This window comes from Tursiops truncatus, chromosome 2 (genome assembly GCF_011762595.2).
Source record: "Tursiops truncatus isolate mTurTru1 chromosome 2, mTurTru1.mat.Y, whole genome shotgun sequence".
In the NCBI taxonomy this organism is placed as follows: domain Eukaryota; kingdom Metazoa; phylum Chordata; class Mammalia; order Artiodactyla; family Delphinidae; genus Tursiops; species Tursiops truncatus.
In genome coordinates, this window is record NC_047035.1 from 107,391,024 (window position 1) to 107,410,381 (window position 19,358).

General features: G+C 42.5%; 1 protein-coding gene and 2 non-coding genes across 14 annotated transcripts in view; 2 read left to right on the forward strand and 1 right to left on the reverse strand.

Annotated features, from left to right (window-relative positions):
- Positions 1-18,221, reverse strand: part of PARP16 (poly(ADP-ribose) polymerase family member 16) — a 56,643-nt gene extending 38,422 nt beyond the window's left edge. For 2 of the 12 annotated variants that reach the window (XM_033851826.2, XM_033851830.2), the window contains exon 1: positions 218-851. In XM_033851826.2, the coding sequence (XP_033707717.1) occupies positions 218-391 (174 nt within the window). In that variant the 5' untranslated portion in view covers positions 392-851. Of the gene's footprint in view, positions 1-217; positions 910-987; positions 1,004-18,089 lie in introns of those variants that run through there. The other 10 variants (XM_033851832.2, XM_033851829.2, XM_019948397.3 and 7 more) reach the window with 9 other exon arrangements.
- LOC117311449 (U5 spliceosomal RNA) lies at positions 12,433-12,548 on the forward strand. The gene has a single exon (XR_004525650.1). It is a non-coding gene; the product is annotated as a U5 spliceosomal RNA (small nuclear RNA).
- A 293-nt stretch (positions 18,222-18,514) lies between the features above and the next one.
- Positions 18,515-18,630, forward strand: LOC117311427 (U5 spliceosomal RNA). The gene has a single exon (XR_004525628.1). It is a non-coding gene; the product is annotated as a U5 spliceosomal RNA (small nuclear RNA).
- The last annotated feature ends 728 nt before the right edge of the window (positions 18,631-19,358 follow it).

The following is a 19,358-nucleotide window of genomic DNA, read 5'->3' on the forward strand; positions in this document are numbered from 1 at the left end:
GCGGAGGCCTATGCAACTGTTGAATTCCTCAGTTCACCCCTGGGAGTCACTTGGGAGTGTGAAGGTTGTTGGGAGTGTTCTTAGCTCCTGGAAACAAACCTTCCCCACGGCCGGGCTAGGAATGTTAAGTCCGGGGGCTGGCACCATCACTAACAGGAGTTCCACAGACAACGTGCCCTGCGAAGCAGTGGACAGCACAGGGGAAAAGTACACTCACCAGGGCCTCAAAATCCTTGCAGTCGTGGCGGGCATAGGATGCGGGGAAGGGCCGAAGTACAGAGTCGCGCTTGTAGCTCTGCAGGGCCGAGGCGAAGAAGCTGCAGCGGAGGTCGGCAGCCAGCACGTCACGGCCCGCCGCCTCCCTGACGGTCGCCCAGCTTGTGGGCTGCATCCCGGGTCGCGGCGTGTTGCCGGAGACGCGCCGGGCGGGGGCTAGGGCCGAGCCTGCGTTCAGCGAGGGGCTGGGTCCGGGGACAATGGGCCGGAGTCCCTAGGCCTGGGGTGAGTTATGCAGAGGGATGAGATGACAGGGGTGAGAACTTGCTGACGAGTGTCTTCTGCGGGGGCCGGGCCGCTCGCCGCCCAGGGAGACGGGCCAAGGAGGAGAGGGATCCGGCCGGGACCGCGCGCGGGTCAGCGGGGGGTTGGGCCTGGGGATAACGGAGCCTGACGGACGGGGGATCCCAGGCCTGGGGGAGGGGCTATGACATGGGGTGAGACGACAAAGTACTGACACGTGTCCTCTGAAGAGGCCTGGGGTGGGGGGCCACCCCCAGCGGGAACCGCGGGCCGAGCCCTCTCCCCACGCCCGGCGAGGTTAAGGCGCTGCACGGGCCTTCCTGCCCCGCCTCCGACAGGCGCCGCCGAAGCCCCAGCGTTCTCCTGGCTGCCCTCGGCGCTGCCTGCGTTCCGCCAGCCGTGCGCGTCCACTCGCCGCGCGCCGCCCGCCGGATGGACTCCCCCGCCCCATCGCGCGCCCAGGCCTACCTGACCTCCCGACCGCGGCTGCCGCTCCGCCCAGCCCAGCGAGGGCCCGCCCCTTTCCGCGCCCGCCCCCACCCGCTCCCCGGTGCAGGGTGTGTACGCCCGACCGAGTGAGTGTACCCCAGTTGCCAGGTGTGCGGACCCGGCTGAGTCGCCCACGCTGCTGCGGGCCATCCTCACTGAAGCCCCGAGTAGAAAGTGACCCAGGCCCCCTTTTGACCCACCCTTGGACTTGCCTTTGTCCCAGCTCCGCGGGCTCAGCCTGCTCGTCTCTCCTGGGGAATTGCTACTACCTACTGCCTCCCTCTTGAATCATTTCCCTCCAAGATGGGCCGTGCAGAAGGAGCCATTTAACACCCAGGGCAGGTGAGTCTCAGACTGCTGGCATGATTGCCCAAGGTTGCACAGCCAGACGGGGTAAATCTGGGATTCTGAAAACTAAAAGACCTTTCCTCTGCCTTTCAGCCTCCAGAATTCTCTGCATTGCTAAAGTCTCTGGCCTCTCACAAGACATGCCAAGATCCTCCTTTGGGGCCCTGCATGAAAGGGATCCTGAGGAGACAAGTAATGGGGGAGGGCAGAGGGGAGATCGATCCAACTCTGCAGGAGGGAAGGGACAAGACTCCCATGCCCTCTGCCCATTAGAGAAAACCCCACATTTTGGCCTCATGGTCACATGGAAATCTAAGCACAGGTCATCACTAATTCCTACACCAAGAAGCCCCTCAGCACCCTACCCACACCTCCACACTCCAGCATCCTCTAAGGGAGGAACTTCTCCACCTTCTGCATCCAGGCTGAGCAGGACCCTGAGCTCAGAGCAGAGGTCCTTGCTGTTGGATTGTATGTATGACTCTGGGAGCAAGAGCGAGACCAGACCCCAGCCACCACAGGGCTTCCCAGGCCGGGGAATGAGTGCTGGCTGCTTCCAGGAGTCTGCATCAAACCTCTGGTTGCTGTGAGGCCTGTACTGCTCCAGAAGCAGCAAAAAGTTCTGAGAGCCTTACGGCCTCAGAAAAGGCCCTTAGTGCCCCCAAAGTCCTGGGAGCCTCATGGGACCCAGGAGTTCTAACACGGCTGCTGAAGCTCAGGCCCAGAAAGGCAGAGCCTGCAGCAGGAGGGCAGGTGACCTGGGAACCATCCCTCCTTCCTCCTCTTCTTCACTGTGGGCCCTTAGGCAAGGCTGATGCCAAAAACTCAGCTTCTCTGTACACCAGGGCTGAATTGAATCTCGGAGACGGAGTTTTGGGTGAAGTGGAAAAGAATAGCTTTATTGGTTTCCCAGACAAAGGGGGCCACAACGGGCTAATGCCTTCAAAACCGTGCATCCCCCCACTTGGAGAAGATAGTGAGAAGTTTTATAGTAATTATTCAAAGAGGGCATGATCAGCTTATGGACATTCTTCTGATGGGTTGCTGGTGAGGTAAGTAGGAGTGATCTCGGAGAGGCAGCAGTGAGTGGTGGCGTGAAGCAAGATGTTAATTCCCTGTCCAGGAATTGAACCTGGGTAGCCTGGATAAAAACCAGGAATCCTAGCTACCATACCCCCTGGCTTTTGCCCCCAGTGAAAAATGCATTTCTCATGGAGGCAAAAACTGTAAAAACAGGTACAATGTTTATTATTAGAGACATAGCACAACAACAAGTGGGAGAGCACACAGAAAAACAGTTTGTTTAGTTAAGATAGAAGCAAGGCAGAAGAGGGGAAAGTGGCAGGGGTGGTGGGGTGGTGGTGGGATGAATTGGGAGATTGGGACTGACATGTATACACTAATATGTATAAAATAGATAATAAGAACCTGCTGTATAAAAATAAATAAAATTAAATTAAATTAAAAAGAAGCAAGGCAGAGATGCACACCCAGAAAGTAAGGGTGTGGGCATCCTCCCTAATGAGGAGGAGTGCAGTAAAGAGGAGGTTAAGTCATTTATATAGGGCAGTTCTTCCAGGTCTTTGATTACCTTTGGCCAATTATCTGGTTTCTGTTTCCACACCTGACCTGCCCTAGGACCCTCCCCAACATGCGTGCGCAACTTTTTTCCAATATGGATTACAGCCCAGAGGCCTACGGGATGGCCTTAATATCACGTGTTATGGGGTGGTGCCCCCTCCTTTTTGACCCCAAGGAGCCTTTCAGCGCACGTGCAATGTCTCCCTTGCCCCAAGGATGGGAAATGTATGACCTCTTGATCTTTTAACAGGGTTTAGCCCGTCTCTGTCCCTGCCATAAAAGTGTCCAATGTCTGGTTATTTACCCTATTCCTGTTGCTGGTTTTTATACTGAGGTGCAGATATCAAAATATGACAGGAGTCTGGTCATAAATATGTACTCCTAGAGCCTGTTTGTCTCTTGCTTCAGGAAATGTAAACGGGCTGGTAATGAATGTCCGGCCTGCAGCTCATCTTCTTCTCATGCAGGAACTGTGAATAGGAGGCCAGTTATAAATGCCTAGCCTGGAGCCCATCCATCTCCTGCCTCAGAAGTCAGCATCATCAACCCTCAGGTCCAACTGGTCTGGGGTCTGCATGCTTGTGGGCAGCATACCATCCTTAATCGTTAACTTTTCCCACCTGGAGGGGTTTCAGTATCTGCAAAATAGCTCAAAGATATTATTTTGTGTATCCGTTGATGGGGAAACAGGTCTTGCATCCCCTCCCTTCCTTAATTAACAACTGCTTGAATCTGCCCATTGGAACTCAGGGAAGGTCATCGAGGCTGAATGAAGGCTGTTTCCTGTGATCAAAGAAATGGGGGACACAGAAAGGCTTTGTGCCCAGGAGCCCCACGAGGCCCTGCTCAGTATCAGGGCCACCTCACTGGCCTCAAGGATTGTTTGTTGGATTGTTTGTCTTCCCGGACCAGGGCTCAAACCCATGTCCCCTGCATTGGCAGGCAGATTCTTAACCACTGCACCACCAGGGAAGTCCCCTCTAGTGAATTTTTCATTTCAATTATTGTACTTTTCAACTCCAGCATTTCCATTTGTTTTCTTTTTAAATAATTTGTATCTTATTTCTATCAATAAGATATTCTCTACTTGATATAACATTGTCCTGATTCCTTCCTTTACTTCTTTAATCACTTCCTTTCATTCCTTGAACATATTTATAATGCCTACTTTGAAGGCTTTGCCTGTTAAACCAACATCTGGTTGCTTTCACAGGCAGTTTTTGTTGACTTTTTTTTTTTTCCCAGTGTATGGGTCACACTTTCCTCTATCTTTGCATGTCTCACAATTTTTTGCTGCAATCTCAAGTCCAGGTTGTCACCTGTGCTTCTGACCAACTGGCTATAAATAAGAGGTTCCCATGTCCCCCTCCTTGGATTTGATTAGTTTTCTTCAGTGGCTCATGGAATTCAGAAAAAAAGTTAACTTACTGTCTAAAAAGATAGAACGCAGGAAGAGCCAGATGAAAGAGATGACAGGGCAAGTATGTGGGAAGGGGCACAGAACTTCCATGCTCTTTCTGGGCACACCATTCTCCCTGCATCACCACATATTCCCCAACCCCAAAGCTCTCTCAACCCCACCCTTTTTGGATTTTTATGGAGGCCTTATTACTTAGGCATGGTTGATTAAATCATTGGCCACTGGTGATTTATTCAACCTCCATCCACTCTCCCCTCTCTGGAGGTGATTAATGTCATCATATCAACAGTGATAAGTCATGTTAATGTATGTACCTTTGAAATGAGATGATGAAAATGACAATACACCTATGTGGTCTTCCTCTCAAAAACACATTACCCCAGTCTGATCATGAGAAAAACATCGGACAAATTCCAACAGAGGAGGATTCCGTAAAATATCAAAACTGTCAAAGTCATCAAAACAAGGAAAGTCTAAGAAACTCACAGCCCAGAGGAACCTAAGGAGACAACGAAATACAGTATAGTATCCTGGGTAGGATCCTTCAACAGAAAAAGGACATTAGATAAAAACCAAGGAAATCTGAATAAACTACAGACTATTGATTCATTAATTATAACAAATGTACCATATTAACAATAACATGTTAATGATTGGGGTAACTGGGTGTGGGGTATACAGAAACTCCACATTATCTTCATAATTTTTCTTTAAATTTTTAAAATAAGTTCGAAACTTTTCTTAAAAACTTAAGTCTACTGGGCTTCCCTGGTGGCGCAGTGGTTGACAGTCCGTCTGCTGATGCAGGGGACATGGGTTTGTGCCCCAGTCCAGGAGGATCCCACATGCCGCAGAGTGGCTGGGCCCGTGAGCTGTGGCCGCTGAGCCTGCGCGTCCGGAGCCTGTGCTCCGCGACGGGAGGGGCCACAACAGTGAGAGGCCCGCGTACCGCAAAAAAAAAAAAAAAAAAATTAAGTCTACTTAAAAATCCATTATTGTTAAGTTGAGTTTAGGATATAAATGCAGAGATAATTTATGACGAAAAATTTCCCACATTCATATATTAAAAGGGAAAACTTATGATTATCTCAATAGCCACGTACACTGCAAGAAGAAAAAAAAATGCAATATACTAGGAACAGAATGCTATTAGTTTAATCAAAACAATTTTTACCAGATACATTTTGAGGCCCAGTACAAAATGAAGATGCAGGACCTTTGCTCAAAAATTATTAAGAATTTCATGAAGGGAGAGGGCAGACAGCAGAAGCGAGAAGAACTACAATTTTGCAGCCTGTGGAAGGAAAACCACATCCACAGAAAGATAGACAAAATGAAAAGGCAGAGGACTTTGTACCAGATGAAGGAACAAGATAAAACCCCAGAAAACAAACTAAATGAAGTGGAGATAGGCAACCTTCCAGAAAAAGAATTCAGAATAATGATAGTGAAGATGATCCAGGACCTCGGAAAAAAAATGGAGGTAAAGATTGAGAAGATGCAAGAAATGTTTAACAAAGACCTAGAATAATTAAAGAACAAACACATAGAAGAATTAAAGAACAAACAAACAGAGATGAACAATACAGTAACTGAAATGAAAAATACACTAGAAGGAATCAATAGCAGAATAACTGAGGCAGAAGAACGGATAAGTGACCTGGAAGACAGTATGGCGGAATTCACTGCCATGAAACAGAATAAAGAAAAAAGAATGAAAAGAAATGAAGACAGCCTAAGACACCTCTGGGGCAACATTAAACGCAACAACATTCACCTTATAGTGGTCCCAGAAGGAGAAGAGAGAGAGAAAGGACCCAAGAAAATATCTGAAGACATTATAGTCAAAAACTTCCATAATATGGGAAAGGAAATAGTCACCCAAGTCCAGGAAGCACAGAGAGTCCCAGGCAGGATAAACCCAAGGAGAAACACGCCGAGACACATAGTAATCAAATTAACAAAAATTAAAGACAAAGAAAAATTATTGAAAGCAACAAGGGAAAAACAACAAATAACATACAAGGGAACTCCCATAAGGTTAACAGGTGATTTCTCAGCAGAAACTCTACAAGCCAGAAGGGAGTGGCATGATATAGTAAAAGTGATGAAAGGGAAGAACCTACAACCAAGATTACTCTACCTGGCAAGGATCTCATTCAGATTCAACAGAGAAATCAAAAACTTTACAGACAAGCAAAAGCTAAGAGAATTCAGCACCACCAAACCAGCTCTACAACAAATGCTAAAGGAACTTCTCTAAGTGGGAAAGACAAGAGAAGAAAAGGACCTACAAAAACAAACCCGTAGCAATTAAGAAAATGGTAATAGGAACATACACATCAGTAATCACCTTAAACGTGAATGGATTAAATGCTCCAGCCAAAAGACACAGGCTTGCTGAATGGATACAAAAATAAGACCCGTATATATGCTGTCTACAAGAGACCAACTTCAGACCTAAGGACACATACAGACTGAAAGTGAGGGGAGGGAAAAAGATATTCCTTGTAAATCAAAAGAAAGCTGGAGTAGCAATTCTCATATCAGACAAAATAGATTTTAAAATAAAGACTATTACAAGAGACAAAGAAGGACATTACATAATGATCAAGTGTTCAACCCAAGAAGATGATATAACAATTATAAATATATATGCACCCAACATAGGAGCACCTCAATACATAAGGCAACTGCTAACAGCTATAAAAGAGGAAATCGACAGTAACACAATAATAGTGGGGGACTTTAACACTTCACTTACACCAATGGATAGATCATCCAAACAGAAAATTAACAAGGAAACACAATCTTTAAATGACACAATAGACCAGATAGATTTAATTGATATTTATAGGACATTCCCTCCAAACACAGCAGATTACACTTTCATCTCAAGTGCACACGGAACGTTTTCCAGGATAGATCACATCTTGGGTCACAAATCAAGCCTTGGTAAATTTAAGAAAATTGAAATCATATCAAGCATCTTTTCTGACCACAACGCTATGATATTAGAAATCAATTACAGGGAAAAAACGTAAAAAACACAAACACATGGAGGCTAAACAATACGCTACTAAATAACCAAAAGATCACTGAAGAAATCAAAGAGGAAATTAAAAAAATACCTAGAAACAAATTACAATGAAAACATGATGATCCAAAACCTATGGGATACAGCAAAAGCAGTTCTAGGAGGGAAGTTTATAGCAGTACAAGCCTACCTCAGGAAACAAGAAAAATCTCAAATAAACAATCTAACCTTACACCTAAAGGAACTAGAAAAAGAAGAACAAACAAAACCCAGAGTTAGCAGAAGGAAAGAAATCATAAAGACCAAAGCAGAAATACATGATATAGAAACAAAGAAAACAATAGCAAAGATCAATAAAACTAAAAGCTGGTTCTCTGAGAAGATAAACAAAATTGATAAGCCATTAGCCAGACTCATCAGGAAAAAGAGGGAAAGGACTCATATCAATAAAATTAGAAATGAAAAAGGAGAAGTTACAACAACACCACAAAAATACAAAGCATCCTGAGAGACTACTACAGGCAAATCTATGCCAATAAAATGGACAACCTGGAAGAAATGGTCAAATTCTTAGAAAGGTATAATTTTCCAAGACTGAACCAGGAAGAAAGAGAAAATATGAACAGACCAATCACAAGTAATGAAATTGAAACTGTGATTAAAAATCTTCCAACAAACAAAAGTCCAGGACCCAATGGCTTCACAGGTGAATTCTATCAAACATTTAGCGAAGAGCTAACACCATCCTTCTCAAACTCTTCCAAAAAATTGCAGAGGAAGGAACAGTCCCAAACTCATTCTATGAGGCCATCATCACCCTGATACCAAAACCAGACAAAGATACTACAAAAAAAGAAAGTGACAGACCTATATCACTGATGAATATAGATGCAAAAATCCTCAAGAAAATACTAGCAAACAGAATCCAACAACATATTAAAAGGATCATACACCATGATCAAGTGGGATTTATCCCAGGGATGCAAGGATTCTTCAGTATATGCAAATCAATCAATGTGATACACCATACTAACAAATTGAAGAATAAAAACCATATGATCATCTCAGTAGATGCAGAAAAAGCTCTTGACAAAATTGAACACCAATTTATGATAAAAACTCTCCAGAAAGCGGGCATAGAGGGAACCTACCTCAACATAATAAAGGCCATATATGACAAACCCACAGCAAACATCATTCTCAATGGTGAAAAACTGAAAGCATTTCCTCTAAGATCAGGAACAAGACAAGGATGTCCACTCTCATCACTATTATTCAACATAGTATTGGAAGTCCTAGCCACAGCAATCAGAGAAGAAAAAGAAATAAAAGGAATCCAAATCGGGAAAGAAGAGGTAAAACTGTCACTTTTTGCAGATGACATGATACTATACTTAGAGAATCCTAAAGATGCCACCAGAAAACTACTAGAGCTAATCAATGAATTTGGTAAAGTTGCAGGATACAAAATTAATGCACAGAAATGTCTTGCATTCCTATGTACTAATGATGAAAAATCTGAAAGAGAAATTAAGGAAACACTCCCATTTACCATTGCAACAAAAAGAATAAAATACCTAGGAATAAACCTACCTAAGGAGACAAAAGACCTGTATGCCGAAAACTATAAGACACTGATGAAAGAAATTAAAGATGATACAAACAGATGGAGAGATATACCATGTTCTTGGATTGGAAGAATCAATATTGTGAAAATGACTATACTACCCAAAGCAATCTACAGATTCAATGCAATCCCTATCAAATTACCATTGGCATTTTTTACAGAACTAGAAAAAAAATCTTAATATTTGTATGGAGACACAAAAGACCCCAAATAACGAAAGTAGTCTTGAGGGAAAAAAACGGAGCTGGAGGAATCAGACTCCCTGACTTCAGACTATACTACAAAGCTACAGTCATCAAGACAATATGGCACTGGCACAAAAACAGAAATATTGATCAATGGAACAAGATAGAAAACACAGAGATAAACCCACGCACCTATGGTCAACTAGTCTATGACAAAGGAGGCAAGGATATACAATGGAGAAAGACAATCTCCTCAATAAGTGGTGCTGGGAAAACTGCACAGCTACATGTAAAAGAATTAAATTAGAACACTCCCTAACACCATACACAAAAATAAACTCAAAATGGATTAGAAACCTAAATGTAAGATCGGACACTATAAAACCCTTAGAGGAAAACACAGGAAGAACACTCTTTGACATAAGTCACAGCAAGATCTTTTTTGATCCACCTCCTAGAGTAATTGAAATAAAAACAAAAATAAACAAATGGGACTTAATGAAACTTAAAAGCTTTTGCACAGCAAAAGAAACCATAAAGAAAACGAAAAGACAACTCTCAGAATGGGAGAAAATATTTGCAAATGAATCAACGGACAAAGGATTGATCTCCAAAATATATAAACAGCTCGTGCAGCTCAATATTAAAAAAACAAACAACTCAATCCAATATGGGTAGAAGACCTAAATAGACATTTCTCCAAAGAAGACATACAGATGGCCAAGAAACACATGAAAAGCTGCTCAACATCACAAATTATTAGAGAAATGCAAATCAAAACTACAATGAGGTATCACCTCATTGTAGTTTTAGTTAGAATGGGTATCATTAGTTAGAATGGGTATCATCAGAAAATCTACAAACAACAAATGCTGGAGAGGGTGTGGAGAAAAGGGAACCCTCTTGCACTGTTGGTGGGAATGTAAATTGATACAGACACTATGGAGAACAGTATGGAGGTTCCTTAAAAAACTAAAAGTAGAACTACCATACAACCCAGCAATCCCACTACTAGTTATATACCCAGAGAAAACCATAATTCAAAAAGACATATGCACCCCAATATTCATTGCAGCACTATTTACAATAGCCAGGTCATGGAAGCAATCTAAATGCCCATCAACAGACAACTGGGTAAAGAAGATGTGGTACATATACACAGTGGAATATTACTCAGCCATAAAAAGGAATGAAATTGGGTCATTTGTAGAGACGTGGATGGATCTAGAGACTGTCATACAGAGTGAAGTAAGTCAGAAAGAGAAAAACAAATATCGTATATTAACACATATATGTGGAACCTAGAAAAATAGTACAGATGAACTAGTTTGCAGGGCAGAAATTGAGACAGAGATGTAGAGGACAAACGTATGGACACCAAAGGGGGAAGCGGCGGGGGGTGGGGGTGGGGGTGGTGTGATGAATTGGGAGACTGGGATTGACATGTATGCACTGATGTGTATAAAATGGATGACTAATAAGAACCTGCTGTATAAAAAAATAAAATTCAAAAAAAAGTCATCCTTCACCAAAAAAATTGATTAATTAATTAATTAATTAAAATAAATTATAAATAAAAAGTTAGGGAAGGGCTTCCCTGGTGGTGCAGTGGTTGAGAGTCCGCCTGCCGATGCAGGGGATGCGGGTTCATGCCCCGGTCTGGGAAGATCCCGCGTGCCGCGGAGCGGTTAGGCCCGTGAATCATGGCCACTGAGCCTGTGCTCCACAACGGGAGAGGCCACAGCAGTGAGAGGGCTGTGTACCGCAAAAAAAAAAAAAAAAAGGGGGGGGGGAAGAACTACCATACAACCCAGCAATCCCACTACTGGGCATAAACCCTGAGAAAACCATAATTCAAAAAGAGTCATGTACCACAATGTTCATTGCAGCACTATTTACAATCGCCAGAACATAGAAGCAACCTAAGTGTCCATCGACAGATGAATGGATAAAGAAGATGTGGCACATATATACAATGGAATATTACTCAGCCATAAAAAGAAATGAAATTGAGTTATTTGTAGTGAGGTGGATGGACCTAGAGTCTCATACAGAGTGAAGTAAGTCAGAAAGAAAAAAACAAAGACCGTATTGTCACATATATATGGAATCTAAAAAGAAAAAAAAAAGGTTCTGAAGAACCTAGGGGCAGGACAGGAATAAAGACACAGACATAGAGAATGGACTTGAGGACACAGGGAGGGAAGGGTAAGCTGGGACGAAGTGAGAGAGTGTCATGGAATTATATATGCTACCAAATGTAAAATAGATAGCTAGTGGGAAGCAGCCACATAGCACAGTGAGATCAGCTCCGTGTTTTGTGACCACCTAGAAGGGTGGGAGGGAGATGCAAGAGGGAAGAGATATGGGGATATATGTATATGTATAGCTGATTCACTTTGTTACAAAGCAGAAACTAACACACTATTGTAAAGCAACTATACTCCAATAAAGATGTTAAAAAATTTAAAAGAAAAAAAAAGAGTGAAGTAAATCTAACCAAAATAATCTTTATGGTAAAATTATAAAACTGTATGAAATGACATAAAAGTAGACCTCAATGATGGGAAAGATTCATAATGTTCATGAATATGATATACAATGTTATATGATATATAAATAACATTTTTAAAGTAATAAAATGAATACTTGATGCCTCCCTCCCAGTTTACAAAAAAAGATATTGCCAACACCTTTGAAACCTCTGTGGTCCTTTCCACAATCTTACCCCTCACTCCACACTGCAGGTAACCAGTATCCTGGATTTCATATTAACCATTACTTTGCTATTCTCATGGCCCACCCCCGCCCCAACTATCAGAAAATTATTTTATTTAAAAGATATCATAGTCCCAGTGTACAAATAGATAAAATCATAACGTCTGTAGTAGACAAGGATGGAGTTAAGATCCCAGGCAGCCAAGCCACCGCTTTGCCCCTTAAAGGTGGCCCCAGAGCAATGGTTGAATACAGTACTAAGATATTTCCGGAGTGTGAAGGGAGATTATTCAGGTTCATTTGCATACCCATAATACACTGCAAATAGTTTAATTGTTTTCAAGTTAATAAAAATTTCTTTCTTACTCAACTTTTCTAAGTATGAAAATAATATTTTCAGAATTCCTTGAATAAATTTATTCCGGCAGTAACTCTGGGGATAAATAGCCACCATCAGTGAACTAGGAGTTGTAGTTACTGGAAAAATGAGTTACGCAGGCTGTTCGGTATACTCTGGTTTCTCTTCATATCGAATAAATCTTTCGCCTTTTACTAAAGATTTCCGTGGAGAGGAAACAACTGAGTCTTAACAATAATTTTTTGAGGCCTTGCTTCGGTAAGGCTGCCTAACTGTGGTGAAAACAGAAGAAGTAATACTTTTTTGCTTTTAAGAGCAAAATTACTTGCAAGTTTTTGTCTGGCTATATATGTGGGTCTGTTGAAGTGAAGTTAATTTTCTAGATACTTGTGTTCCATGAGGTGTTTGTAGTTTTTTTCTGTTCTTTAATCTCTGGGGGTGGGGGGGTGGTTACAGAGTTACATATTTTGCAGATGATATGCAAATAAAAGCTAGATTGGGGCTTTCCTGGTGTTCCAGTGGGTAAAACTTCCTGGTCCCCGTACAGAATACCGAGTTTCAATCCAACTAGATCCTGTATGCATACATGCCACAACTAAGAATCCCTAAAAAGCCCACATTCTGCAACTAAAACCCAGTACAGCCTAAATAAATACTGAAGTAAAAGGGAAAATTATCATTTTTTAAAGAAGAAGCTTGATAAAAGAGAAACAGGTGAAATTGATATTAATAACACAGTTTACTTAATCAAATAGGTTTTTCTAAAACGTTGTATGTTCTGTGTCTGGATAATATAAGTAATCATTGAGTGGGACTTCTCTGGTGGTCTAGTGGTTAAAAAATCCATTTTCCAGTGTAGGAGCCTGCAGGCTGCCACTTCGAACCCATGCAACCAAAATAAACAAATAAAAATAAAAGAATTCCAAATCTTTTCGTTCAACAGAGTGTAGGGAAGACTTACTTCAGTTGTCACCTGAAAATTCATTATATGGTAGTATAACCAAGCAGGACACTATGGGGTCTTCCCAAGTCAGAACCCCCCCACACACACACAGTGTCCTCTGCCTGCTTCCTGTTTGTAAAAAAAACTTTAGCCTCCTAGGCCTTCCGGAAGTTCCAAATAATAAACTTAAGCAGAGAAGCGAGAAAATGCAGAAACAAGGGAAAACAGTCAAGCAAAACAAAAAAATTGTTCAGCTATAAAACAAAGTCAAGGACTTTTAGTTCCCCCTCAAGGTCTACAGATAATATTCTGAGCTATATTCTTTGAGCTGTTTTGCAGAGACTGAAATCCCCATCAGAAAAAAGAAGTTAACTGTATGCTGACCACAACTACATAGACCCCAGCTGTGTTGGAACCGCCTGAAGATTGATGATGTTGATTCCCTATTAATTCACCACCAACCAATCAGAAGAATGTCCACAGCTGATTACTCACACCACAACCCTCTCCTGCACCCTGTCTTTAGAAACATTTTCCTGAAAACCATCAGGCCTTAACTACCTGGATTCCTCTCTTGGCGCCCTGCAATGAATGCTGCACTTTCCTTCACCAGAACCGAGTGTCAGGGGAATTACTGGAGGCGTGGGCGAGCAGACCCAAGTTCTATTTGGTCACAGTAGTGAGTGACACTGTTGAAACCCCTTCCATCTACTGATTCATGGGGAAAAGCTTTCTCAGGTTACAGCTATAAAAACGGGGGTGGGGGGAAGCATTGAAACTGAACTCTGTCTTCTCTAGCAATAAGTATTGGGTTGGCCAAAAAGTTCATTCGGCTTTTTCGGTAAGATGTTAAAACCCTGAACTAACTCTTTTACCAACCGAATACTACGCATCCATCTAATTAAGAAATGCTGTTCCAACACAATGACTTTTTTTTTTTAACTTTTGTTGTTGTTGTTGTTCTCTGACAATGTAAGAGGTGGAAAGTATCTCTTGGAAACTTTATTTATTTATTTAAATATTTATTCATTTTGGCTGCTCTGGGTGTTAGTTGCAGCATGTGGGAACTTTGTTGCAGTGTGCGGGATCTTTAGTTGTGGCACACATGCGGGATCTAGTTCTCTGACAAGGGATTGAACCTGGGGCCCCTGCATTGGGAGTGCAGAGTCTTACCCACTGGACCACCAGGGAAGTTCCAACACTTTTATGTTTAATAATTATCAAAAGTTGTAATATATTTATGTTGTATTGATCAAGCATGTACTAATAACTGTAATAAGTCAATCCAGAAGAAAAACATTAGTGCATAAAATTTTAAGTTCAGGGACTTCCCTGATGGTCCAGTGGGTGAGAATCCACACTCCCGAAGCAGGGGGCCCGGGTTCGATCACTGGGTGGGGAACTGGATCCTGCATGCATGCCACAATTAAGAGTCTGCATGCCACAACTAAGAGTCCACATGCCGCAACTAAACATGCCACAACGAAAATCCCACGTGCTGCAACTAAGACCCAGAGAGCCTAAATAATAAATATTTTTTAAAATTTTTAAGGATTTGAAAGGATTAAAGGATGTGAAAAAAGTTTTAAAATTCAATTAATGTACTTGTTTTGTCATAGAAGAATATGATTGGGTGATCAATAAAATACTTTCAGGTATAAAAATGTAATTGTATTAAATTCTTGGGGAAATGGAAGCGGGAAAAAAAGTTCAAGAATCAAAAGGAATTATGCAAAAGCTTAAAAAAAAACCCAAAACATTACAGGGACTTCACTGGTGGTGCAGTGGTTAAGAATCCGCCTGCCAATGCAGGGGACATAGGTTCAAGCCCTGGTCTGGGAAGATCCCACATGCCGCGGAGCAACTAAGCCCGTGTGCCACAACTACTGAGCTTGCGCTCTAGAGCCCACGAGCCACAATTACTGAAGCCCGCATGCTTAGCGCCTGTGCTCCGAAACAAGAGAAGCCACCGCAATGTGAAGCCCGCGCACCACAACGAAGAGTAGCCTCCGCTCTCTGTAACTAGAGAAAGCCCGTGTGCAGCAACGAAGACCCAACGCAGCCAATAAATAAATTTATTTATTAAAAAATAATTACAAACGGTAGGTATCAAATTTCTTGGGTATTTATCTTCCACTGGTTACAATTTAAAGTGATGTAACAGGGGCAGAACAGGAATAAAGACACAGACGTAGAGAATGGACTTGAGGACACAGGGAGGGAGAAGGTTAAGCTGGGACGAAGTGAGAGAGTAGCATTGACATATATACATTACCAAAAGTAAAACAGATAGCTAGTGGGAAGCAGCCGCATAGCACAGGGAGATCAGCTCGGTGCTTTGTGTCCACCTAGAGGTGTGGGATAGGGTGGGTGGGAGAGAGACGCAAGAGGGAGGAGATATGGGGATATATGTATATGTATAGCTGATTCACTTTGTTATACAGCAGAAACTAATACAACATTGTAAAGCAATTATGCTCCAATAATGATGTAAAAAAAAATTAAGTGATGTAACAATTTAGAGTATCAATATTTACAATGTACAATATTCATCTTTTGCATCTATTTAAACATATCATGTTGTAAGTTATCTTACGAAAACTGTACATATGATCTTTAAAATGTGCAAGAGAAACATAGTTTCAAAATTCTTTCAGTGAGGCCTGAGAGAAAACGTTGGAATCCCTGTCCTTAAGAGGTGGGCCTTGTGGCAGGAATTGAACACTAAAAGGGAAGCAGCACCTCCCTGTGGCAAATAGACGTTGCAGCAGAAATGAGCAAGGGACAAGAGCTGAGACCTAGAGGCTCAGTTCACCTTCCACAGAAGCGTGCTTCTCCACTGCAGAATCTGAAAGGGTTAGGTGTCGTTCCAACTCTCAGACCTGCCACTTGTAGCTGTGGCCTCTGGAATCCAGCCACAACAAATAGGAACCAGAGAACAATCCACAAGAACAGGCAAGGCTAGGGACTTCCCTGGCGGCGCAGCGGTTAAGAATCTGCCTGCCAATGCAGGGGCCACAGGTTCGAGCCCTGGTCCGCGAAGATCCCACATGCCGCAGAGCAACTAAGCCCGTGCACCACAAGTGCTGAGCCTGTTCTCTAGAGCCCGCAAGCCACAACTACTGTGCCCGCATGCCACGACTACTGAAGCGCGTGTGCCTAGAGCCCGTGCTCTGCAACAAGAGAAGCCACCGCAATGAGAAACCCATGCACCACAAGAGAGTAGCCCCAACTCGTCGCAACTAGAGAAAGCCAGCGCGCAGCAATAAAGACCTAATGCAGCCAAAAATAAATAAAACTTTAATTAATAAATAAATAAAAGTAAGGAGTCCTATTAATTGAATATCCACTGTGAAAAGTAGCTCTTTCCTTTACTTAAAAAAAAAAAAGTTAACCTTCCTTGTGGTCCTCTAACCAGTGAAAGCTGCCCAGGACCTTCTAGAATGGAGGAGACCAAAGGTCCCCTACAATCTCGGAGCAGGGAAACACTCTTCAGAGAGTTGCTCCTTTCCTGTCCCCTCAGTGCCTTAGCCCCAGGCCAAGCCCTGTGAGGTAAATAGCTATCATTGTAGTGCTGGACCTCTGCATCTCCATGGGTCTTTAACTCCCCATTACTCTGTGAAATACAGCAAGAATGCAAAAGAGTATCAAAACAAATGTAGGTGTGAATGAATCTCACAAACATTATGCTAAGTGAAAGAAGCCAGTCACAAAAAGCCACAGGTTTTATGCTTCCATTTATATGAAATGTCCAGAGTAGGTGCAGACAGAAAGCAGGTTAGTGTTTGGTAGAGGCTGGGGGATGGGGAAGATGGGGAATAACTGCTAATGGGTACAGTTTCTTTTTGGGTTGATGAAGATGTTCTAAAACTACACTGTGGGGACTTCCCTGGTGGTCCAGTGGTTAAGACTCTGAGCTTCCACTGCAGGAGGGGCAGGTTCCATCCCTGTTGGGGGAACTAAGATCCCACATGCCCCGTGGGGAAGGCCAAAAAAACCTTAAAAAAAACCTAAAAAAACCCCACTAGACTTTGATGATCGCACAATTCTGTGATTATGCTAAAAACCATTGAATTGTACACGTTAAATTGGTGAACTTTATGGTAAGTGGATTATATCCCCCCAAAAGCTGTTTTTAAAATGTATTAGACAAATTTAAATCAAATATATGTCAAATGTGATCGACTTATTAGCAAAAGAACCAGCAAAAAGAAATGCAAACAAACATGACAGCTCAGAGAAGGTGTCAAAGTTGGGAAGTGGAACACTGACACAAGATGCCAGGAAAAAAAAAAAAAAAAGGAGCTTCAGTTTCCTTTCCCAAGATGGTTCAGTTACTACAATAGTTAAGAAGGAGTCTGTGTAGGCCGGGCGACCCAGCAGCTGAGCACCGCTGAGAGTACAGCTCATTTTAAAAACACAGGATGAGACTCGAGGTCTGAAACTGAAATACAAGATTTCATCGCCATAAGTAGCATCAGATGAGGAGGCAGGAAACCTGAAACCGAACGGAGGGCGCAATCTCCATTTTTTTTTTTTTTTGCCGCTTAGCTTAAGGGATCTTAGTTCCCCCACCAGGGATGGAACCCCGCCCAGGAAGTGAAAGCTCCGAGTCCTAACCACTGGACCGCCAGGGAATTCCGCAAGCTGCAATTTTAAAGAGGACACCGCTACGAATTTTTCACAAACGGCATAATATTATGAGTGTACATCCCAGACGTGCACGGTGCAAAACAGACAAAACACCTGTGCGCCTACCACTCACTTTAAGAAAAAGGAAATTGTCAAATTTTAAAACTCCCGAATGCCCTCACTCCACCAAAGGGAGAAAACCACGGTCCAGAATTTTGTGCCGATTACTTACTTGCTATTTTTTTCTTTTCCAATTTAACTGCAAAGTCTTTAACAGAAATCAAACTCAGACGTACAAATGTACAAAACATAAAACCTGGGTCTCTGATCAGTCCGGCGTGTGGATGCCAGCCTGCCAATCCTCCGCTTCGCCGCCTAGTGGTGACGCAGGGGCACTGTGTGAATACTAATATCTTTCCCTAACGGAAAGGACGCAGGCTTGCCTTATTTGCATACCCACAGTGCACTGCACATAGTACAAGTTTAAAATGGCAAAATTTTAAATTATCTTCTACTTATATTTTCTAAAATTAGACCCTTTATTTACAGACTAGTCTAGAAATTTTTGTTCAGGCGCTGGATCTTGGTGTTAACTAGACACTATCAGTGTTCTAGGAGTTTCTCTTACCCCAGGTGTGAGTTACAAAAATGTTTGTTATACTCTGGTTTCTCTTCAGATCGTATAAATCTTTCGCCTTTTACTAAAGATTTCCGTGGAGAGGAACAACTCTGAGTTTTAAACTAATTTTTTGAGGCCTTGTTTCGGCAAGGCTACTCAAAGCTGTCAAAAAATAAGACTTAGTCGGGGGAATCTCTGTTAAGCTGTATTTCCGGGTCTTGGTTTTTTTGCTTTGTGTGAGAGTTTTCGGTGACAGTAATCTTTCATAAATAGACTGTTACCAAGCAATCAATGTAGTTTCGATTGTGGTTTGATCACTTTAGATTTGGAATATTTTCTTTTGCGTTTTGCGTTTTCTGGAACTGTCGTTGTTCCGAAGAAAATTCAAACTTAAATGGAGATATTCCGGATCTTTACATTACAGGTAGAAAACGGTTATAACCCTGAGGAACCTACTGGTTTTTTTTTGATGTTGCTGTTAAGTGATGTTAGGTGTTCATAGACTCACTTTCCATTTCTTTACGGGTGGATTTAAAAGAGACAAGCATGTTTTGTTTTAATCCAGTAAATCTATTTACCGTTGACACATGTAATCAACGTGAAAAAATGGGAAGCAGTTTTTTTTTAATTGGCGTATAATTGCTTTACAATGGTGTGTTAATTTCTGCTTTATAACAAAGTGAATCAGTTATACATATATATATGTCCCCATATCTCTTCTCTGTTGCGTCTCCCTCCCTCCCTCCCACCCTCCCTATCCCACTCCTCCAGGCGGTCACAAAGCACAGAGCTGATCTCCCGGGAAGCAGTTTCTTGGTTCTTTGTTTTACGAGGACTCTGGAATGCGTTGCGTGTGTTATGTTCAGTACACTTAAATTACGA